Source organism: Bufo bufo, chromosome 3, assembly GCF_905171765.1.
Source record: "Bufo bufo chromosome 3, aBufBuf1.1, whole genome shotgun sequence".
Classification (NCBI taxonomy): domain Eukaryota; kingdom Metazoa; phylum Chordata; class Amphibia; order Anura; family Bufonidae; genus Bufo; species Bufo bufo.
This window is the reverse complement of record NC_053391.1, coordinates 298,964,379-298,990,436: the sequence shown is the minus strand read 5'-3', so window position 1 is coordinate 298,990,436 and position 26,058 is coordinate 298,964,379. Positions and strand designations below refer to the sequence as shown.

General features: G+C 41.9%; 1 protein-coding gene across 1 annotated transcript in view; it reads left to right on the top strand.

Annotated features, from left to right (window-relative positions):
* LOC120993755 (tetraspanin-18-like) overlaps positions 1 to 26,058 on the top strand; it is a 161,914-nt gene that overhangs the window by 124,279 nt on the left and 11,577 nt on the right. The window contains exon 6 of the mRNA XM_040422225.1: positions 21,415 to 21,594. Within this exon, the coding sequence (XP_040278159.1) occupies positions 21,415 to 21,594 (180 nt within the window). The remainder of the gene's footprint in view (positions 1 to 21,414; positions 21,595 to 26,058) is intronic.

Here is a 26,058-nt window from a genome sequence, read left to right as displayed (position 1 = left end):
CAGGCCCAGACTTCCTATTGGCAGCGGGTCCCCTCCTCATCCCAGGCTGGCCCATCTGTGCACTCTAGACCCTCTACACAACCATCCTACCATGGCCCTCAGTTTTAGGGTCCCCCATCTCCACCTGGCAGGTTCATTCATTTGTAAATTCAATTTTTTATATTTTATATATTTTATTATTTAAGAACAAAAATAGTCAAGTTGACTCATTTTTGTTTTATTAAACAGATTTTTATTTTCATGCATTTTAGTGTTCGTTGTCTTTATTATATACAGTGCATAATAATATCTATGTAGCACTAACACATAGACCACATGACTAATTGTAAACGTTTCATATACATTAATATAAGCCAAATACACTTACTATATAAACATGATTTCTCTAACCTTCATACACAAGAACATAATTTTTTTTTTAATTACAAAACACATTTAAAATCTTTATTCAACATATTTTTATTTATAATACATATCTACCAAAAAAAGTAACTAAAATATAATGTACATTATGCACACAATATTAAACGCATTACAGATGGAGTTTAGTGACATGACACATGTAATGATATTTTTTATTAAGTCATAATCAGGCCAACTACGACTTTATTATTGATGATGGTAAAACATACATACATTTAGTGCTAGATATTACAATTAATGAGGTATTAGTACATATTTTCCAGACCGTGTTATAAACAATATATGTAAGCTCGCAACCCACGTTATAAGGGGCCTTATTATCTTGCGAGTCCCTATATATATATATATAATTAATAAATAAATAAATAAATAAAAAACTGCCAAACTCCCAACTCTCCCTGAAAAAAATTCCTGTCCAAAATACCTATGCATGCTGGGGGTATTTATATGTGTTTGCTGTAAAAGATAAATCGACAGGATGGATCTTTTTTTTTCACGCGCAATCTGCATGTCACGGGGAGCCGGCAGCGCGCTCTTTATTCGCACGTTGGCCGGGTGTGGTGCAACGCAATCGCATACAAAACGGACGGCAGGCATAAGCAAAATCATGCAATTATCACTGAATGCACCCTGAACGCATCCGGACCAAATCCGTCATGCTCGTGTGCAAGAGGTCTAACAGTCCCAGGATCATAGAGGACATTAAAGAAAATACTGTGCTGAGCTCCTGCCATGGGTGCATACATTGCCCATTCCCCCATTGCCAGTGGTATAGATTTCAAATGGCTATGCTGAAAAATCCAGAGCAAATGCTGTATATGTTGTAGAAGTTTCCTTAAGATCTGACCTTAGATTTTACACTTTGCAATGCAAAATCTGATGGCTCCATGGCAAAACCCAACATACCGTAGAACATTTAGACTTTGCTGCAAATTTATGGGGCTTGTCTTCAGCAAAAAAAAAAAAAACTTCACTAGGCGGATTATTATCTTATGTGGTCATTAATGAAGGGGTCAAGTGTCTATGGCAAGGGATGAGTCAAGTACAGTACTTGGTGTCTAGAGATTACTCACCTACTCAAGCTCCAGCCCTGTCTGCTACTTCAATCATTAGTTCACAACTTGGCTGGCAGTTGTTGAATCCAGGTTCCTGCCATACAGACAACCAGAAATAAGTGTGGGGTCACTAACACTCAGAGGGAGAATCAGGGACAGACTTAGGCTACTTTCACATTAGCGGCAGCCTTCTCCAGCAGGTGAATAGCCTGCCAGATCTGTGCTGCCGCTAGTGCACGCATGCCGCTGGAAGTCCGCTCCAGGCCCATTTACCAAACATGCCGTTAGGAGGCCAGAACAAAACTCTGACACACATGCACAGCATATATACGCTGTTACAAATACCACACCTCGTGCCCGCTTGACGTCGCCTACGTCGAGCTCATTAAACGCGGTATGGTCACGGGTTACCAAAAACATGACGTTACGCCCTCCAGAGGAACAGGTAAGGTCAGCTTGGTACAGTTTACACCTATACCTCCTGTCCACGCGGGCAGAGAGAGGCAACAAGCTGAGAGAGCATTTTCACTGCCGCAGCGAAAACAGTGCTGTCTCAGCCCGGGTATCTGCCACCAGCTTCTCGTTTGATATAAGCCCGGTCTGGTAACGGGATTATATAGGGTGAGAAACCAACCCGCGGTAGCTTATAACTAGGCCAAAACACGGATGTAGGGATTCGTGATCGAGATACAAGACAGCACAAGATTAAATTATATATTTAATCGCCGTAAGGGCACACTAGATATAACACAATATACACAGAGAATATATACAGTGGTCTGAGGTTACAGATACAGGTTATATCGGTACAACAGGGTTAATCAGAGTAAAAGTCAGTTACCGGGTAGTTGAAAGGTCTATGATGGTGGAATAGTCCTTAGCTGCAGTCACGTGGGGGGCGGTGATGTCAGTGGTTTCCAGGTCTCTCCAAACACATTTGCACAATGTGACTCCCTTTCAGAGAAAGACACCGCCCTCTGGCTTGCATGGGCTTATGACCTGTAAGGGTCCACCCCTCCTTCTCTGGTGCTGGGAGCAAATGACCCATAGGGCTCATAGCCCAAGACCAAAATTTTGCAGGAAGATGGTTCCGGGTCCAATTGATCCGCCTGGATTTCGGCTACAACTAGAGTCCAAACATGGTATTGGTTTTTGGTTTCTGTGGGGAAATATGGATATCTCCTTTCCCTGGCATCCCTCCATCAAACAAAGGCCATGGGCACCTACATTGTGGCCACCGGGACACAAATATGTATCCGGTTTGCGCCTGCGATGGCCGGGCAATTTTATAATTCCTTATGAAATGTAGGTGCCAACATGTCTGGAAGGTATCCTTGATCCTGGCAAGGGCTGATACCTCCTGCTGGGCGGTTTTCCTGCAGGATTTAGCTTGCTTCCAAACTGGCTGATTTAGGTGTCAAAGCACATGGAATAAAAAAACAAGAAAAGAAACTAGCCATAAAGTCGGCGCCAATCACCTGTTGTGCAATGGAGTAGGATAGGATGGTAAAAAGGGATCTAGTACTGTCAAGAGTGGTTAATTGGAATATAGGTACACACGATCCGTTGATAAAGCGGCAGCCATGCGTTAGTAGAGGTACAGTGGTAAAAGGGGGTTATAAAACCTCAATCCTGGTAGCAATTAAAAGTTAAAATCAATAAATTGAATAAAGATAAAATAAATAAAATTATACATATAAGTAACTCACTTTACAAGGGGAGATAGTTCTATCTTCGAGAGTGGGGAGGAGGTATGAGGACATTTCATCTATTCCAGGTCGGAATAGCTCCACTTCCGGTATGTGGGCCGCATGGTGGAACGCATGCGGCCCACGTGACTTCCGGTTTTCTGGTTACAGAGCAGTGAGAGCTGGCTGGACTTCCAGTGCTTGGACCGCATCGTGGAACGCATACGGTCCATGTCACTTCCGGTTTTAAGGTAATAGCCCAGCCAAAGTAGGCAGGCCGAGTAAAGAGATTCCACCCCACGTTAGGAAGGATATGGGAGGATCTGGTGGTCAATTTTTAACACAATATGGGGATGCAGAGATTGAATAAAATCCTAAAATAGAACATGCAAGAATATATAGATATAGTAGGGACAGTAGGTTTGAATAAACATAAATATACTGTGTTATGTTATAGACCATATATACCGCTAAAAACATAAACCATATCTGGTCTATAGTTTCGTAAGATATAAAGCAGAAAAATAAACAAACATTGCATATTGGGGGATCAAAGGATGTATGTGGAGGTCCCATACTACAATGGGTACATATGTAATAAACATATATATCTGTGTGTGTGTAAAAGGATACCCCCATAACCACACACCCACACATATGTACACGTACACATAAAAAATGTACCATAAAAATACGTATAAAATACGAGGAAACGTGCATGCACTTGCATGTGGTACAGTGTCATACAGTGCAATAAATGCCCACATGAAAATATGTCATAAACAAGGATATGTATAAAATGAGATGAGGCGTATATGTACCCGTATGTGGTGTAATGTCATACGGTGTGATGGGGTTAGTGGAAATCATGTTTTAGGGGGTGTACTGGGCAGTGGGGGTAAGGATCTGGGGATGGTGAGCAGATGTCTCGGCTTCTTTTGACTTTTAATATATATATATCTACAGGTTACGAGAAAGAGGGAGGAGTAGTCTCCCTGGGCTATAGCCAAACCTTGTATGTTATAAAATGTACTGAATATATAGAGAATATAGTACGAGTATATGGGGATAGAGGTATATGAGACAGAGTACAGGGTGATTAGATATAGTGATCATGGCTGGTATTTTAGGGGGTCACTAAAGAAAGATCTCTAAATTATTCTGATGTGGAAGTGCCTAACCCTGGTGACTTCTGAAATGGATGGGCAATGTGTATCTTAATAGTTGATGTATTCTAAAGACTCATTGAGTCCGAATGGAGAGAGAGTATTGAGCTGGTAGATCCAATACATCTCTTTTCTGCAGAGTGTTTGGTAGGAGTTTGGGATCCACTCAAGGGGGGTCATTCTCAGGGTAGAAGGGTCGCCGTCATGGCAGACGGAGAAGTGTATTGAGACACTGTGTGTCGTGATTTTCCATCTGATATTCGAGCGGTGCTCATTCATTCTCTCGCGCAGTGTCTGGGTGGTCCTGCCTACATATTGTAAGTTACATGGGCATTGGAGAAGATAGATGATATTGCTGGACCCACAGTTCATCTCTTGTTTCAATAGAAATTTTTCTTTTGATGAGGTGCTGGCAACTTCCTTAGTATTATGTGTTATGGTGGAACAACACATGCACCTCTTTACGTTGCATCTATGCGCACCTATTTTGGCAGTATTGGCCTTCTTAATCGGGACGCTTTTTTGCAGTTGGTAAAAGTTTTGGGCACGAAGGTGCAATGATGTTCGATAGGTGATCAAAGGGAAAGGGGGTAGATCTTTCTTGAGTATTGGATCTTTTAATAGTATTTTGTCAGTATTTTGCGGATATCGGTGTGTCTGGAATTGTATCTAGTGATCAAACTAGTCCGGGAAATGGCTCTAGTGCTCTGTTGTTGTGGGGTATTAGTGTTATTTTTTGTTTTAGTCTCTGTTTTATTAGGTTTAAGGGCCTCGTCTTGGCTTTCACATAATGTTCTCTTAATGGACTCCTTTATAAGTTTTTTGGGATATCCTTTTTCCCGGAAACGGTCGGTGAGTGTTTTAAGTTGTTGTTTACAAGTAAGATCTTAAGTTCCACGATACGGCCCACATACCGGAAGTGGAGCTATTCCGACCTGGAATAAATGAAAACGTCCTCATACCTCCTCCCTACTTTCGGAGATAGAACGATGACAGTGGACATCTACACTGTAAGCACCCTAAAACATGGACAACCTCTTTTCTTTACCAAATAACATTGAATGGACATGCGTTCTACAGTGGAATGCATGCCCCACCGAAACCGGAAGTGACATCACTTCCTCATCCTGCCCAGACACATGTGCTCCCAATAGAAACACAATATAGATGGGTATAATAGCCCATACCTATCACTGTATGCTCTATATGTTTTTACTTATACATTGCTCCTGAGGAAGGGGGTATCTACGCATCCCCCAAAACGCGTTGAGCCTTGATTCAATAAAAGGAATTTTCCATAAGCCCCTCACGTGGTGACTGCGGTTTGTTCCTGCGACTCTACCAGCATTCCTGGCCAGGGGAGTTTAACCTTTGGGTGTTTTATGCTTATCCCTCAGACTATCTCCCCAGTGAAGTGAGTTACTTATATGTATAATTTTATTTATTTTATCTTTATTCAATTTATTTTATTTATTGATTTTAACTTTTAATTACTACCAGGATTGAGGTTTTATAACCCCCTTTTACCACTGTACCTCTACTAACGCACGGCCGCCGCTTTATCAACGGATCGTATGTATATATATTCCAATTAACCACTCTTGACAGTATTAGATCCCTTTTTACCATCCTATCTTACTCCATTGCACAACAGGTGATTGGCGCCGACTGTGTGGCTGGTTTCTTTTCTTGTTTTTTTATTCCACGTGCTTTGTCATTACTATATACAGCTATCTTTGCTGTGTATTCAGCCACTCGTGGTGGCCTACCACTTATTCAGCTCCCTACTCACTATAGATTTCTCTCCCCTCCCCGGTGGTGCCCGGTTGTTGTCTTTAAGACCACCTTTAGGCCCCTTTCACATGGGCAAGATTTCCGCGCGGGTGCAATGCGTGAGATGAACGCATTGCACCCGCACTGAATCCGGACCCATTCATTTCTATGGGGCTGTGCACATGAGCGGTGATTTTCACGCATCACTTGTGCGTTGCGTGAAAATCGCAGCATGCTCCTGTTTGTGCATTTTTCACGTAACGCAGGCCCCATAGAAATGAATGGGGTTGCATGAAAATCGCAAGCATCCGCAAGCAAGTGCGGATGCGGTGCGATTTTCACGCACGGTTGCTAGGTGACGATCGGGATGGGGACCCGATCATTATTATTTTCCCTTATAACATAGTTATAAGGGAAAATAATAGCATTCTGGAGGGGTTGGAGGGGTTAAAAAAATAATAATAATAATTTAACTCACCTTAATCCACTTGTTCGCGCAGCCGGCATCTCTTCTCTCTTCTTTTGTGAGGAATAGGACCTTTGATTACGTCACTACGTTCATCACATGGTCCGTCACATGATCCATCACCATGGTGATGGATCATGTGATATACCATGTGATGAACGCAGTGACGTCATCAAAGGTCCTATTCCTCACAGATGAAGACAGAAGAGATGCCGGCTGCACAAACAAGTGGATTAAGGAGTGTTAAATTTAAAAAAAAAATTTTTTAACCCCTCCAGCCCTATTGTACTATGCATTCTGTATTCAGAATGCTATTATTTTCCCTTATAACCATGTTATAATGGAAAATAATACAATCTACACAACCTTGAACCCAAACCTGAACTTCTGTGAAGAAGTTCGGGTCTGGGTACCACATTCGGTTTTTTATCACGCGCGTGCAAAATGCATTGCACCCGCGCGATAAAAACTGAACAACGGAATGCAATCGCAGTCAAAACTGACTGCAATTGCGTACCTACTCACACAAGTTTGCCGCAATGCAGTGGGACGGATCAGGACCTAATCCGGACACGCTTGTCTGCAAGGGGCCTTAGAGATTCCTTCCAAGGGAAATCTAAGACTAACTCTTTTTTGGGGGATTTATTTCCCCTCCTCCTTCTGATTGAGGTGTTACATTCTCCACCTGGGGCCTCCTTGAAGCCTGGACCCCTGGGGCATTCTTCCTTGCTAGCTGACAATCAGATGGCTGGGGGGTGGGAACCTATTTTGCATGTACACTGATGTACATGTCAAAAAGTGAATCAAATGACAATCAGGGCTGCCAGTAAATAATAATGCATTTTCCTCACATACACAAATAAAGTATATATGTATATGTATATATATATATATATATATATATATATATATATATGAACAACATATATACGCACATACACAGCATATACAAATATATAGCATATAGATACATACAGTATACAGCATATACAGACATATACATAGCATACACAGACACTGCATCATTCACTACTTTTCACTAGTTACATCAGGTAGATTCCGATGCACAGAATGTGTGTTAGATAATGCACTATGACATCCACTTACAAAGACCACAAATAGAGATGAGTAAATTTACGAAAATTTTTATTTGGCTGCTTTGCTGACTTTCACATTTGATTCATGAATAATTACTCTGTCACAAAGTGCATTTATTTGAATGTAACGGGTGCAATGACGGGTAATGGTGATCATGCCGCAAACCCAATCCCTCACCCCCTTTCATTGAACATCTCAGATGCCACGTTCATCGCTGATCGCAGCATCTGCAGCTACAGTTTAGGCCTTTCAGGGGTTAGGCTACATTCACATGAACGAATTTTGTTTCTGTGTCCATTCAGGTTTTTTTGTGGATAGGATGCAGACCTATTCATTTCAATGGGTCTGCAAAATATGCGGACAGCACACCATGTGCTATCCACATCTGTATATCCATTCCGTAGCCCCGCAAAAAAAACAGAACATGTCCTATTCTTGTCCATTTTGCGGACAAGGATAGGAATTGTTACAATGGATCCACAAAAAAACGAATGCCATACGGAACGTCATCCATTGTTTTTGCGCATCCGAAATTTGCAGGCCGCAAAACACATATGGTCGTGTGAATGTAGCCTAAATCAGGGTAAAAATAATAATAAAAAAAATACTCACCTTATCCAATTGCTCGCTTAGAGGCCGTTGTGGCCATCTTGATGGAAGACACCATGTGATGACGTTGGCCGGGTATGGTGATTCAATGGCAATCAAGATGGCCAAGAAAGCCTCTCCACGAGCAAATGGATGAGGGGAGTATGTTTTTTTTAACCACCATTTCAGGGAAAATGTATTAGTTATCATGAAGCTTGAGGAAATTCGGCTTCACAGCAAATAGAATTTTCCCTGAAATTCGGATCTAATTAAATTTGTTTTTTTACTTCGATTCGCTCAACACTAACCACAAACATTGCTAATTTACTAGTAGTGATCAAAACTCCTTTATCACATTCCAAAATGATCTTAGACTCCAAACCAGACCCCCAAATGTATTCAGACACAGCCCCCAGAGTAAATACAGACTGCAGAAGACAAAATAAGTACAATCACTAAAACAATTACAGAGCAGACTGCGAGCCCAGGGTTCATATCTAAATCATTTTTTTCTGGACAACTGAACCAGAAATCATGGATGGCCCAACATGTTTATAGACATACATTCTTGCCTATTTAAAAAAATAAAATAAAATGCCACAATAAGGTTTAGGTAGAGGCTGGGTAGAGCAAAACCTCACATCGCTGTACAGTCGTGGCCAAAAGTTTTGAGAATGACACAAATATTAGTTTTCACAAAGTTTGCTGCTAAACTGCTTTTAGATCTTTGTTTCAGTTGTTTCTGTGATGTAGTGAAATATAATTACACGCACTTCATACGTTTCAAAGGCTTTTATCGACAATTACATGACATTTATGCAAAGAGTCAGTATTTGCAGTGTTGGCCCTTCTTTTTCAGGACCTCTGCAATTCGACTGGGCATGCTCTCAATCAACTTCTGGGCCAATTCCTGACTGATCGCAACCCATTCTTTCATAATTACTTCAAGGAGTTTGTCAGAATTAGTGGGTTTTTGTTTGTCCACCCGCCTCTTGAGGATTGACCACAAGTTCTCAATGGGAATAAGATCTGGGGAGTTTCCAGGCCATGGACCCAAAATGTCAACGTTTTGGTCCCCGAGCCACTTAGTTATCACTTTTGGCTTATGGCACGGTGCTCCATCGTGCTGGAAAATGCATTGTTCTTTACCAAACTGTTGTTGGAAGAAGTTGCTGTTAGAGGGTGTTTTGGCACCATTCTTTATTCATGGTTGTGTTTTTGGGCAAAATTGTGAGTGAGCCCACTCCCTTGGATGAGAAGCAATGAATGGTCTCAGGATTCTTTACTGTTGGCATGACACAGGACTGATTGCCCCTTTGCCCCAGTCCTCAGCAGTCCATTCACCATACTTTCTACAGAAGATCAATCTGTCCCTGATGTTTTTTTTTCTTTGCTGCCCTTCTTGACACCAGGCCATCTTCCAAAAGTCTTCGCCTCACTGTGCTTGCAGATGCGCTCACACCTGCCTGCTGCCATTCCTGAGCAAGCTCTGCACTGGTGGCACTCCGATCCCGCAGCTAAATCCTCTTTAGGAGACGATCTTGGCGCTTGCTGGACTTTCTTGGAGGACCTGAAGCCTTCTTAACAAGAATTGAACCTCTTTCCTTGAAGTTCTTGATGATCCTATAAATTGTTGATTGAGGTGCAATCTTAGTAGCCACAATATCCTTGCCTGTGAAGCCATTTTTATGCAATGCAATGACGGCTGCACGCGTTTCTTTGCAGGTCACCATGGTTAACAATGAAAGAACAATGATTTCAAGCATCACCCTCCTTTTCACATGTCAAGTCTGCCATTTTAACCCAATCAGCCTGACATAATGATCTCCAGCCTTGTGCTTGTCAACATTCTCACCTGAGTTAACAAGACGATTACTGAAATGATCTCAGCAGGTCCTTTAATGACAGCAATGAAATGCAGTGGAAAGGTTTTTTTGAGATTAAGTTAATTTTTATGGCAAAGAAGGACTATGCAATTCATCTGATCACTCTTCATAACATTCTGGAGTATATGCAAATTTCTATTATAAAAACTTAAGCAGCAACTTTTCCAATTTCCAATATTTATGTAATTCACAAAACTTTTGGCCACAACTGTACATGACATTTGGAATAAAGGATATCTTCTTTTTGGTGAGTGCCGCCTAGTTGTCTCTTTTTTGTTGTATAGAAAAAGAAACTGGCAGCACAATTTGAAAATCTCCTATTTAGTCTATTTAATTTATACCCCTTCCTCAGAGCCCTTGTTGCAGAAAAGGTGGAACATTTGGTTTGCTTTGTATACATCATGTATTGACACATGCAAAATGGGAAGTGTAAAAAATAAGGGCAGGAATTTTTCAGACACTACGGAGGGCAAGAAAAAAAGAACACTTGATTGTGGACTGTAAATTTACAAATGGTTAGCAGTAGCGATAAGCGAATTTCAGGTTATAAAATTTGTTCATGCTTCGTTTACTGGTTATCACGGAACATAACGCAATTCTATGATGGTATGCATAATGGAATGCCTTTATAGGCATTCTGTTATTCATTCCGTAATAATAGAAGTCTATGGGCTGCAAAACGGGTATGTCCCATTTCCGTTATGCAGGAGAGGACTCCCCTGCATGATGGAAACAGAACGGATCAGTTTTGCAGTCTATAGACTTCTATTATGACGGAATAAATAACGGAATGCCTCTAAAGGCATTCGGTTATGCATACCATCATAGAATTGCGTTATGTTCCGTGGTAACGGAATCCATAACGCAATTCATCTTTTACCAGTAAACGAAGCATGAACGAATTTCAAAATATGAAATTCGCTCATCTCTAGTTAGCAGCCATGTTATGTTGTGTCTATATACACTCACCTAAAGAATTATTAGGAACACCATACTAATATGGACCCCCTTTTGCCTTCCGAACTGCTTTAATTCTACGTGGCATTGATTCAACAAGGTGCTGATAGCATTCTTTAGAAATGTTGGCCCATATTGATAGGATAGCATCTTGCAGTTGATGGAGATTTGAGGGATGCACATCCAGGGCACGAAGCTCCCGTTCCACCACATCCCAAAGATGCTCTATTGGGTTGAGATCTGGTGACTGTGGGGGCCATTTTAGTACAGTGAACTCATTGTCATGTTCAAGAAACCAATTTGAAATGATTCGAGCTTTGTGACATGGTGCATTATCCTGCTGGAAGTAGCCATCAGAGGATGGGTACATGGTGGTCATGAAGGGATGGACATGGTCAGAAACAATGCTCAGGTAGCCCATGGCATTTAAACGATGTCCAATTGGCACTAAGGGGCCTAAAGTGTGCCCAGAAAACATCCCCCACACCATTACACCACCACCATTAGCCTGCACAGTGGTAACAAGGCATGATGGATGCATGTTCTCATTCTGTTTACGCCAAATTCAGACTCTACCATTTGAATGTCTCAACAGAAATCGAGACTCATCAGACCAGGCAACATTTTTCCAGTCTTCAACAGTCCAATTTTGGTGAGCTCGTGCAAATTGTAGCCTCTTATTCCTATTTGTAGTGGAGATGAGTGGTACCCGGTGGGGTCTTCTGCTGTTGTAGCCCATCCGCCTCAAGGTTGTGCGTGTTGTGGCTTCACAAATGCTTTGCTGCATACCTCGGTTGTAACGAGTGGTTATTTCAGTTAACGTTGCTCTTCTATCAGCTTGAATCAGTCGGCCCATTCTCCTCTGACCTCTAGCATCCACAAGGCATTTTTGCCCACAGGACTGCCGCATACTGGATGTTTTTCCCTTTTCACACCATTCTTTGTAAACCCTAGAAATGGTTGTGCGTGAGAATCCCAGTAACTAAGCAAATTGTGAAATACTCAGACCGGCCCGTCTGGCACCAACAACCATGCAACTCTTAAAAATGCTTAAATCACCTTTCTTTCCCATTCTGACATTCAGTTTGGAGTTCAGGAGATTGTATTGACCAGGACCACACCCCTAAATGCATTGAAGCAACTGCCATGTGATTGGTTGACTAGATAATTGCATTAATGAGAAATAGAACAGGTGTTCCTAATAATTCTTTAGGTGCGTGTATAGTGCGGGTTCGCTCTGGTAGGCAGGGTGAGCAGGCCTAGTACAGAGGCACAAAAACTGTTCTTAACCAGAATTCAGTGTTTATTTACACTTAGCAGTTTAACAGAAAACAAACAAAATCACCTTAGTTCTATGTCCTGGTGTTCAGTTTAGGCTACTTTCACACTTGCGGCAGAGAGATCCGGCAAGCAGTTCTGTCGCCGGAACTGCCTGCCGGATCAGGCAAAATGTATGCTAACTGATGGCATTAGTAAGATTGATCAGGATCCTGATCAGTCTTAAAAATGCCTGATCAGTCGAAAAAATGCATTGAAATGCCGGATCCTTCTTTCCGGTGTCATCCGGCAAAAACGGATCCGGCATTTATTTTTTCACCTTTTTTTCAGTCTGCGCATGCGCATACCGGAAGGACGGATCCGGCATTCCGGTATTCTGAATGCCGGATCCGGCACTAATACATTCCTATGGGAAAAAATGCCGGATCCGGCATTCAGGCAAGTCTTCAGTTTTTTTAGCCGGAGATAAAACCGTAGCATGCTACGGTTTTCTCTTTTGCCTGATCAGTCAAAACGACTGAACTGAAGACATCCTGATGCAAACTGAACGGATTACTTTCCATTCAGAATGCATGGGGATAAAACTGATCAGTTATTTTCCGGTATAGAGCCCCTGTGACGGAACTCTATGCCGGAAAAGAACAACGCAAGTGTGAAAGTAGCCTTACATAGTGCCGTGGGTACCATGTACAGAGTTCAAGTCCTGGTGTGTGTTCACACCTTGCAGCAGATCCGCATATAGAGTTCACCAACTATGTTGAACCACTCACTCACAGTGAGCACCCACATTGAAGCATGGTACAGGAATGTACAGCGTAATATGGGTGGCACAAGTAGGGGGAGAAGGAAGCAATCTCATCCAAACTCACTCAACTATGCCCATCAATCAGCAGTGTAGCAGAGAGCTGCTCCCGCTACATTAACCCGTGCTTTTGGCTCAGCTGCTTCTGCTTCATCAGCCTTGGCCGGCCGGTCCTGCTGCAATTAAGTGCCCATATGGAAGCATTGTATAGAGATGTACAGCCCGACTTGGGCACCCATTTGGGATCCCATGCTTAGCAGCTCCTGTGCCATGAGGTTCCTACTGCCCAAGCAAGTTTGGGGGAGGGTTGTGGATTGCACCAGTGTCTATGAAAGTGAATGAGGATGCCATACTTGTAAGTATACCTGCTCACCACTGCAGTTGCTGCAGTTTTCAGGTAAACAGAGCAGAGAAGGCAGCTCTTGTATGTTTCGCAGGGGTGCCGGGAGTCGGCGTTGTCGCATGTGTTATGCTTTTTCATAATAGAAAGCTTCCAAAAATTGAGCCTTATCAGGTTCAGATGGTGTTTAAACACACACTATGTTATGGAAAAAAACTGTGGCTTGTTGGAGGCATCCACAAATTATGCCTCAAAGGGGGCAGATGCCTGCCCCTGTTCATACACATACATGTTAATATCCAAATAAACAGTGGCTCATACTGCACAAGCATCCAAAACTGATGCCTTAATGAGGGCAGAATGCCTGCCCATATTTATAAACACAGAAGTGTTTATTGTCAGAAGAAAAAGTGGCTTGTTCTGAAATAGCCTGAAAACATGTTTTTTTTTTAATTGGAAGCAGCAGCTATAAAGTGTGGATGTTGAAAGGGTGGGGTAATAGTGGCATCTGACCGCAATAGTAGCGACAGCAGTAGCAGTAGAATGCTCAGCAGGTCCATGTCCACCGAAAGCTGAGGCACACTACATACATAGTATTTCCTGTTAATAAAGAAATTTGGCCTCCCATTCAACAAGGGGAAAGCATTCCCCCATTTTGCTTCAATAGCGAGAGTCTAAAAGCATGGCTATCCATTAGCTGCTTCATGTAAATTATATGTCTGTCAGTATGTAAGCAAGCAAGCATACAGCTTGCCATTCTGGTCAATGTGCCCAACGATCCAGTTCTTTGTGGCTATGCCCCCACTGAGATGAATTATCATTGTGGCTGGTTTTGTCTTTATCATCATTATCATCCTCCTGCTCCTCCACTGCTGACTTCTCCTCCTCCTCCAGTTTCAGCTCCTCATCTTCCTTCTCCTTTTGGTTCCCCAACAGCTACAGGGGGGCCAGCAATATGCATAAGCTCTTCTTTCTCTGCTATTGGCCATTGCTGCACCAGTGTGAGCATCTGTTTTAAGATAAATATTAGGGGGATGACATTGTTTATGCTGCAGTTGTCCCTACTAACAAATTGTGTGGCCTGTTTGAAAGGCTTCAGTATGCGACAAGCATCTCTGATGAGCTACCACTGCCTTACTATGAAACAACACATGTTTATGCTGAGGTGGTCCGGTGTATGACATCATCATTCACAGCTTTACATTGCTTGCACAGATACTCTAGCATTTGCAAAGTGGAATTCTAGCAAGTTGAAACATTGTAGCTTAAGCGCACTAACGGCAGACTGTTGTGTTGCTGCAAGTCCAGGACAGCGTTCCTTGCCATGTAAAAATGGCTGGACATTGCTGGCACCTTCTGCCCATGTAGATTTTCGAAAAGTATTGCCCAACCATGTTTATCACGTGCACCATGCAGGAAGCATTTGTTATTTCCCCCAAATGCAGCACAGCCATGATATTCCAGCCATTGTTGCTGACCACCTTGCCCAGTTGGAGGTGGGAGAGAGTCAGCCAGCTTGTTGCACTTTAGCAAGTGTTCAGCTGTGGGGCTATCTCGCCCAGGCTGATCAGCTCTACCACCACATGGCAAAACTTTAATTTACACTACACATAGGAGGGGGAGTGAAAGCGACATTCTTCCCTGCTGCTTTTGGGGACATGAAGATGTCTATAGAGGAGGGGGTGATGGAGGCGGATTAGCAGCTGGTGTGGAAACTAGACCAACACAAACATGAAGGTGTCAATAGGACATGGTCTTCTTGCTGGGGTGATGCCTCACCAAGAAAAACATTGACCCAGTAGCATCTTGCAAAAGCCTTTTAACTCCCACCTAGCCAAGTTGCTGGCAGTATAGTCTCTGCATTACCACTCAGTGGATTTTGCTGCTTTTAGGCTAGCTCTACACGTCATTTTGTCGCACCAATGTCGCGCGACAATTTTTATAATGATAGTTTATGGTGTCGCAATGCGACATGCTGCGACTGCGATGCGACAGTCGCAGAAAAATCCATCTCAGATTTTTCCCCTACGTACGCCAAAATGGTGGTCGCATTCTTGAAAGAGTCATTTATCTATGTGTCGCCCCACTTCGAACATGTTCTGAGGTGGTGGCGATACATAGATGACGTGTTTGTACTCTGGACTGGTACTGAACAACAACTCCTTTTGTTTTTTTCCTTTATTCACACTATTGATGATGATATTAAATTTACTTTGAGTTACTCTAATACAGATATACATTTCCTGGATGTAAAGGTTACATTACAGGGGGGACAATTTCAGACACAAGGTTTTCCTGACACTATCCTGGACCCGCACTACTGCCCGGACACAAAATAGAGTGGATTTATTAAACAAGACACAAAAAAAATCTAGTATCCATAGAATCCCACTAGTGACTAGAGATGTCGCGAACATAAAATTTTCCGTTCGCGAACGGCGAGCACGAATTTACGCAAATGTTCGCGAACGGGCGAACAGCCATAGATTTCAATAGACAGGCGAATTTTAAAACCCACAGGGACTCTTTCTGGCCACAATAGTGATGGAAAAGTTGTTTCAAGGGGACTAACACCTGGACTGTGGCATGCCGGATGGGGATCCATGGCAAAACTCCTATGAAAAATTACGTAGTTGACGCAGAGTGTGGTAAGTTGAATTCGCAATGCGATTAATATAACCTGTATTAATCGCATTGCGAAGTCAACTTAGATCTGAGTTCCTAATGGTTGTATTGCTAGAATTGATGAATATAACGAATATAGCTCTATATTCTCAATCTTCGTTATATTCTAGCAATACAACCATTAGGAACCCAGCTCTAAGTTGAATTCGCAATGCGAATAATATAACCTGTATTAATCGCATTGTGATTACAACTTAGATCTGAGTTCATAATGGTTGTATTGCTAGAATTGACGATTCCGAATATAACGATTATAGCACTATATTCTCAATCTTCGTTATATTCTAGCAATACAACCATTAGGAACCCAGCTCTAAGTTGAATTTGCAATGTGATTAATATAACCTGTATTAGTCTCATTGCGATTACAACTTAGAGCCGAGTTCCTAATAGTTGTATTGCTAGAATTGACGAATATAACGAATATAGCACTATATTCTCAATTTTCGTTATATTCTAGCAATACAACCATTAGGAACCCAGCTCTAAGTTGAATTCGCAATGCGATTAATATAACCTGCATTAATCGCATTGCGATTACAACTTAGATCTGAGTTCATAATGGTTGTATTGCTAGAATTGACGAATATAACGAATATAGCACTATATTCTCAATCTTCGTTATATTCTAGCAATACAACAACCATTAGGAACCCAGCTCTAAGTTGAATTCGCAATGCGATTAATATAACCTGTATTAATCGCATTGCGATTACAACTTAGTCAAATTTGTGACACTGCAGCTTCAGAATGAATCTAAGATGGATGCTGTCCAGGAGGTGGGAGGGTCTGGGAGGGTATGATGCTGATTGGCTGGAATGTGTCTGCTGACTGTGAGGTACAGGGTCAAAGTTTACTCAATGATGATGTATAGGGGGCGGACCGAACAAGCTATGTTCGCCGGGAACTGTTCGCTGGCGAATAGTTTGGGACATCTCTACTAGTGACTACATACACTGAAGATAGTCAACACATCAGAGAGATAATTAACAAACATTGGCCGGTCCTCAAGAGTGGATATACTAACATTGAGGAATTTAAAATTCCCCCTTTACTTTCATATAGAAGACCTAAGAATCTGAAGGACAAAGTTGTGCACACTTATGTGGGCTCACAGAAAAAGAATGTATAAAGCTTCTAAAAAAAATGGGTTGTTTTCCCTGTTGTAAATGCATTAACTGTCACCATATACACAAGGGAGAGGTTTTTATCCATCCTTCCACCACTAGACAATATAAAATTAGACACTTCCTGACATGTGATTCTACTTTTGTTGTATATGTGCTATGGTGCCCTTGCAATTTATTGTACGTGGGAGAAACATCACTAGATTTTAAAACCAGATGTAACCAACATTTCACTGAATGTGGTAACAAAGAGAATGATCTAAAATGCATGATAGTTGATCAGATTCCAATCCCCTGTAGGGGAGGCAATAGAAATCTACTGCTGAAAAAACGAGAATTATACTGGATTTCTGAATTAAATACACTAAAACCACATGGATTAAATGTTGAGTTTAGACCGTGGATACTTAACAAATTTTCCTTGTCTTTCCCTTTCCCTTGTGTTTTTCCTTCCTTTTCCTCCCCTGTTTGTTTTTTCTCCTTTATTTGGACTATTGATATCTCTCCCTCATCACCTGGTGCTCTTACATAAGTACTCATTTTTCTCCTATTTGATTCCTTACGGCTTATCAAGATGATTCCACTTAGATCAATTTTTCAGTATTTTCTATGATTGACATGTTACATTATTATTTTATTAATATTGGTGGGTGTGTATTCTTGTGATTATCCCATACTCTTTATACATGCAATGGAGGTGTGACGGCAAGTGAGTTCTCAATAGCGATTTATTTATTTTATTTTATTGTCTTTATTTATACTATCCTTTGCATGGTGTCCCTCACTACTGACGTGGGGGTGGCACCCTGCTAAAATTTGGGACAGACATCTCTCCTGGAGGAGCACATACTGCACATACAGTGTAATCTCCCCCTGGTCAAGTTGATCAGTGATCCTGTACTAACTATATGGGATTCGCTGGTCTTTTTATTTTTTTATTTTATTTATAGTCTTAATAGGCATTATGTATATCCGCGCATTATTGATGCCTGTAAAATAAAGATGGGGGCTTGGATGCCTAGACCCTTTTAATGGTCTATTCTTACTTGCTTTTATCCCTCCCCTTATTATTATTACTTTCATATATATTGAATACTTCGAAGAATGGGTATACAACACACACCCAAGGAGATAGAACCTATAATTATATGTACTTCTGATTATTTGTTGAAAACTTATGTACATGTCAGCATAGTAAAATATATAGTTGATACATGGTATTTGTATATATAAGATTTTGATTTTTCTATTTTTGAGATATTTTACCATTGCACTGGGCCCATAGGCTGTCGCGTGCCGTTTTTCCCGGCCACGTGACAGTGAGCGTCTTTTGATGTTACCTAGTAATGGTATTTGACACACTGGGACCTTCGTGATACGCCGTCGCGGGTTGCGCCTCGTACGCCTGATCACATGACCCATTGCTGCTGATGTCAGCGGATCATGTGATCGGACGTCATTGTGGACATGCGCAATGTGATTTAGTAGACGCTCAAGCCATGAGGTTTCTCCATGCTGGTTAGTGTTTATACACTTTATCTATATTGCACTCTAATGTTTTTAATTGATATCACAAGTGGATCCACATATGTTTTTAATCTGCCAATGATTGCACTTTGTGATTGATTGCACTTTTATACTATATAACTGTATTAGATGATTGGAGTTTTTACACTTGCTTTTGCATCATGTTCTATATACACTAGCAATTATGTTCATATATTTATTCTTATGATGTATCACTTTTTATCTATACTTTTGTATTAATTGCTCGTTAGTCAATTATTATGTGGGTGTGTATATATACCTATATTTGAGCACCATTTCTGTTATCATCACTGCTTGAGAAAGATCCCACTGAGTGGATTGAAACATTGCTGTTTTTTTCTGGTGAAATAAACTTGCACTTTTCTTGGATGTGCCATGGAATCTTGTCAGTTTATGTGTGTGTATATATATATATATATATATATATATATATATATATATATATATATATACCCTTTCTTACCTTTCCTCTTGGCTAGTGATATCCTGAGATAAGTGGTATGAAATGACTGACTATGAAAGAAAAAGAAGTTTGCATTAGAGCTCATGCACAAGACAGTTTTTTAGGTCCGCATCCGATCTGCATTTTATGCAGGTTGGATGCGGACCCATTCACTTCAAAGGAGCTGCAAAAGATGTGTACAGCACTCCATATGCTGTCCGCATGTCCGTACAGAGCCGTCTGCAAAACTATAGAACATGTCATATTCTTGTCTGCATTACGGACAAGGATAGAACTGTTTTATTAGGGGACGTATCCGTGTTTTGTGGATCCTCATTTTGCGGACTGCAAAGCGGCCAACGGTCGTATGCATGAGCCCTTAGTCCTAGTTCACACTTAAGTGATTTCCATCACTGACTGTGATCCAAAACCAGGAGTAAAGCCTACACAGAGATAGATAAGGTATGATTGAAATATTTGCACCTGGTTTTTGCTCACAACAACTGATGGAAATAACTGACCAAATAACTGAAGTGTGAGCCTAAGGGCTCATGAACATAAGCGTAAGTGCTCAGTTGCCTGTATTTTGAACCGTAAACGGCATTGACTCTAATGGGTCTGCATCTGCCAGATATGACCAAAAACAGGGCTTCACCTATCTTTTTGCGGTGCAGAAGCACGGATTGAAAGCATTGCGAACTGCTTCCATGGGCTTCTGATCCATGCCTCTGCACCCTAAAAAGATAGAACATGTTCTATCTGTGGCCATATATTGAGACCCATTCAAGTTAATGGGTCCACATCCGCAAGCGGAGTGCACATAGCCGACACTGTCACTGAGCAAGTATGCTTGGGTGCATAAGCTCTTAGGCCTCTATCACACGAACTATATATCGCTATTAGGAATGCTATTATTTTCCATTCTAACCATGTTATAATGGAAAATAATGGAAAATAATAAAATCTACAAAACACCAAACCCAAACCCGAACTTCAGTGAAGAAGTCCGGGTTCGGGTCTTGGTACCACATTCAGTTTTTTCTCACGTGCGTGCAAAATGCATTGCACTCGCACGGAAAAAACTGAACAACGGAACGCAATCGCAGTCAAAACTCTGCCTATTTGCACGATTTTCCCTGAACGCACCTGCATCGCATCCGGCCCTCACCCGCGACGCCTGTGTGAAGGGGGCCTTAGGCTTCACACTTCAGTTACTTGATCAGTTATTTTGATCAGATATTGTGAGCTAAAACCAGGTGCAGGTCAAAAACACCGAATAGGTGCAAATCAAATCATTACACCTGATCTAAGTAGGCTTCACCACTGGCTTTGGCTCACAATAACTGATGGAAATAACTGATCAAATAACTGTGAACTCATTCAGATGAACATATGGCCGCTGTGCCCATGTTGTGGACCGCAAATAGTGTGGTCTGCAAAACACGGGCGCTGGCTGTGTGAACTTCATGCTATGGAGCATGCATGCTTCCCATGGGCTTCCGATGTCCTATCTTTTGGCATATCTTGCAGATCACTGACCCATTCAAGTCAACAGATCTGCACCTCAGCACAGAGTTCACACGAACAGTGCCAGTTTACAACACAAGCACGACAGCCTAAGGCCTCCTGCACACGACCGTATGGCTTTTTCATCATTTTGTGAGCCGTTTTTAATGGATCTTTTTTTTTTTTTATCGTTGTGTTTCCGTTTCCGTTCCGATTTGCCGTTCCGTTTTTCGGTTTGGTTTCCGTTTGTGATCAGTTTTTTGTGGACCGGAAACGGAAGCATACAATAATGTTTAAACAGTAAGTATATAAAAAAATTGGGTTGGGCATAACATTTTCAATAGATGGTTCCGTATACGGAACGCAAAAAACGGAACGTAAGCGGAAAAAAACTTTTGTGTGCAGGAGGCCTAACTGTGTTGGGTGTAGCACAAAAGTTTTTTTTTTTTGCTTTCAAAGCTGGCCATCTTGTGCTACTCAGCTCACAATATCTCAAGAAAAAAAGAAAGGTAAGGAAGCATGCACTTATATTACAATTGTATTTGTTTATGTTAGTGTGGTACTATATTGTTTTCTGTATTTTTAGCTGTCCTGCTGTGGTATATCTGGATTAAATGACTTTGATAACAGATCCCATTTCCACCACCTATATCCTTTTGAACCATGGCCAGAAGCTTGCTGCACGCGTGACAACCCAGTTATATCTGGAATCATAAAGGATAAACAGAAGTGCATGGAGAATATGCCAGACTACACTAATAATCAGGTATCAAACTTACTAATAACGACTACTGCTAATTAAACATACCTAAATATATGCGGTATAAGAAAACAGCTGTAAAGAAATTTTTTGTAGCCCTTATCCCATTCAGCAAATTCTGGTAGTGATGTTTTTATTTTTTCCTCCCTGCCTTCCAAGGGGGCTTGTTTTTTGTGGGACCAGTTTAATGGAACCATTTAATAACCAAGAACCAATTACGGTAATGTTCCATAAAATATATTCCAAAACTTCAAAAAAAAAAAAACATTTCTGCTGTTTTTTGGGTTTAATTTTTAATGCACGTGACTGTTGGTGTTTTGTGGTCCACAAATTGCAGATCCACAAAACACGGATACTGGCCATGTTCATTCTGCAGTTTGTAGAACGGAATGGCCAGCCCCAAATAGAACAGTCCTATCCTTGTCCTTAATGCGGACAATAATAGGACCTGTTCTATGGACATATGGATAAGGAATGAACATGGACAAAAAAATACATTTGTGTGCATGAGCCCTTACAGTGCTATAATGGTGATACCAAATAAATAAAAAAGATTGTGTGTGTTGCTTTTTCTCTCAATGGAGCTGGGCCTGTTTTTTGCAAGATGAGCTGTAGTTTCTATTGCTACTGTTTTGGATTACATATGATTTTTGATCATTCTGGCAGTGGGATTTTTTTTCATGGCATTTACCATATGGGATAAACAAAATAATAATATTTTCATACTTAGGGCTCATGCATTTTGCGGTCCACAAAAAACAGATCCGTAAAAAAAAATACGGATGACATCCGTGTGCATTCCGTATTTTGCGGAATGGAACAGCTGGCCCTTCATAGACCTGTACTATCATTGTCCGTGATGCGGACGGAACGGAAATAAGGAAACGGAATGCACACAGAGTAACTTCCGTTTTTTTTTGCGGACCCATTGAAGTGAATGGCTCTGCATACGGTCCGCAAAATAGATGCGGAAAGAAAATGCATTAATGTGCATGAGCCCTTAATTTGCAAGGATTACAGTTATCTGGTCCTGGCCACGGCAGACTGGTATCAACTGTTTAACTCGTCCGCCATGTATGACATGGATTCCTCAGCTCCTGAGCCCACTCCACAACTTCTTGTGCACTTATAAAGTACAGTTACCTTGTGCTACTCATAGGGGTTATAACCTTTTGCTTTTAAAAAAAATACATAGAAAAGTATAAATTTTATCATCCCTTTTCTGTGCTGCCACCATTTTGGTGTTATCCTGGACATATAAGGCTAAATTCACACTTCAGTTATTTGGTCAGTTATTTCCATCAGTTATTGTGAGCCAAAACCAGTAGTGAGGCCTACTTGGGGATCAGGTGTAAAGATTTGATTTGCACCTATTCTGTGTTTTTGACCCGCACCAAACTTTGGCTCACAATAACTAATCAAAATAACTGATAAAATAACTGAAATGTAAACTCAGAACTAAGACCTCATGCACACGACCGTTGTTTTGGTCCACATCCGAGCCGCAGTTTTTGCAGCTTGGATGCGGACCCATTCACTTCAATGGGGCCGCAAAAGATGCGGACAGCACTCCGTGTGCTGTCCGCTTCCGTTGCTCCGTAAAAAAAAAATAACCTGTCCTATTCTTGTCCGTTTGGCGGACAAGAATAGGCAGTTATATCAATGGCTGTCTGTGCCGTTCTGCAAATTGTGGAACGCACACGGACGCCAAAACACAAATGTTGTATTTAAAGAATAGTTATAATCACGTGAAGTGATATGAATTATTAAACTTTAAATATTACATTTCTGCTTTTTATATTATTTTCGAATGGATGGCATACAACCAAACTTGGTTTATGTGCAGAGGACAACAACATAGCAAATATGGAAAAAAGGAATTCTGCATTGATAGAAGGTTGAAACTGGTTAAAATGAAATCACCTTCTGTGAACTCAGGGTGTCAGTTATGATCAGAAATACGCCTAAGGCTACTTTCACACTAGCGTTCAGAGCGGATCCGTCTGGGGTCTGCACAGACGGATCCTCTCCTATAATGCAGACGTTTAGATCCGTTCAGAACGGATCTGTCTGCATTATAGTTCAGAGAAAATTCTAAGTCTGAAAGTGGTTCAGACGGATCCATCCAGACTTTACATTGAAAGTCAATGGGGGACGGATCCGTTTGAAGATTGAGCCATATTGTGTCATCTTCAAACTGATCCGTCCCCATTGACTTACATTGTAAGTCTGGACGGATCCGTTTGCCTCCACGGCTAGGCGGACACCTGAACGTTGCAAGCAGCGTTCAGGTGTCCGCCTGCTGAGCAGAGGCTGAACGCTGCCAGACTGATGCATTCTGAGCGGATCCGCGTCCACTCAGAATGCATTGATAGCTGGACGGATGCGTTCGGGGCCGCTTGTGAGACCCTTCAAACGGAGCTCACAAGCGGAGCCCCAAACGCTAGTGTGAAAGTAGCCTAAATTAGGTGTATTTCTGGTGCATATTGCGGCACAAAGGTTATTTGCACTGCAATCTGTGACTTTTCCCCGCTCACGCCAGGTCTAAAAAAGTAAGTGTGGCGTGGACGGGGAAGGGGACAGCCTGGCAGACCCATCTCAATTATCATTTTCTACGCCTGTTTTAGGAAGCTGGCTTACATTTAGACTGTGCTGGATAAGCTCACATTATGTCGAGGCGCCTGCGGATCAACCGCCAGCGCAGAGGAATATTAACCCCTTCCCGCATTATCACGTACATGTTTGTGGGGGAATGTGATGCTTTACCGCATTCCCATGTGCATGTATGTGATACGATTAAACTGTCAGCGCACAAAGCGATGCGCTGACAGTTTAGTTTTGCCAACACACGGGGGTTGCTAGGCAATCAGTGACGCCGGCGGGGAGCGAATCGCAACGCTCCCCTGCCGGCGATCACTGTGATTGGTCCATTACTGCAGATTGAGGCGATTTAGGGAGGTACTGTGTGTGCTCTCCTTCTCTTATCAGCCCAATTTCTTTCAGGAAAGCGATCAGGGAAGGAGCTTTGTCATAATCCACTCACCACAAACGTTTTAACCCCTTTTAACCCCTTCAGTGCCGAAACGCCACTATTCTGTGCCCCAATCAGTGGCACAGATCAGTTCTGTGCCTCATCTGTCAGCCTGTCTTTATCAGTTCTGCGAATCATCCCCTGCCTCACACATAATTAACCCCTTCAGTGCCGATTTGCCACTCTGCTGTTTCTGTCACTCCAGCCTGTCTGTCCGTCCTTCAAGACACCTGTCACTCCAGCTTGTCCATCCGTCAAGACACTTGTCCTCCAGCCTGTCCATCTGTTAAGACACCTGTCACTCCAGCCTGTCCGTCAAGACACCTGTCACTCAAGCCTGTTCGTCCGTCAAGACACCTGTCACTCGAGTCTGTCCCTCCATCAAGACACCTGTCACTCGAGTCTGTCCGTCCATCAAGACACCTGTCACTCCAGCTTGTTCATCCGTAAAGACAGCGGTCACTCCAGCCTGTCCGTCTAGAGACCTGTCACTCGAGCCTGTCCGTCAAGACAGCTGTCACTCAAGCCTGTCCGTCCATCAAGACACCTGTCACTCGAGTCTGTCCGTCCATCAAGACACCTGTCACTCGAGTCTGTCCGTCCATCAAGACACCTGTCACTCCAGCCTATCCATTCGTCACCTGTCACTCCAGCCTCCTGTCCATCTGTTAAGACACCTGGCACTCCAGTCTGTCCGTCTATCAAGACACCTGTCACACCAGCCTGTCCGTCTGTCAAGACACCTGTCACACACTCCCAAGTTACATAAAAAAATAAAAAATTACCCTGTCACTACGTATGTTATCCTCCTGTGTGTACATACTTGTGTCCTGTGCTTGAGTAGCATCATTCTGTAAAATATAAGTCTCCTATGCCCCATGTAGATTTGTGCCACCTATAATTGTAAAATAATACATTAATTAACCCCTTTCCTGCCCCAATAAGGATATTGGCACTACTCTGTGCCCCATACTAGACCCCAGTATATAATTTTCAGCCTCCTGAGGCTCATCGCCAGCCATCTGTGCTACCTGTCAATAACTGCCAAGTGACTCAGGGAGTTTTAATCCAAAAGGATATACAGGATTTAAGTTTGCTGTTCAATAAAAATAAAAAAAAGACCAAAAAATAAAAAATCTAGGTTGTCATGAGTAAGGATCTGAATTTATTGATCTGAAACGCATAGACCTGATGTACATGTCTGGATTTTAGCACCTTTTCATTAAAGCATCTATACGTTGTCTGGAAGCTGGATCTCCTTCTTCATTTATATCTCTACCATCGCTTAGTTCCTGGCGAATATCCGTGCTTCCATTGCAACTTGGGACCAGGTGAGCCTTGACAACTGCCTTTCTTGAAAAAAATAAAATCTATGTTAGTTTACAGTTTAAAATGACTAAATGTCTTTTCACTGCCGAAAAGGCATATGCCCTTCTTTT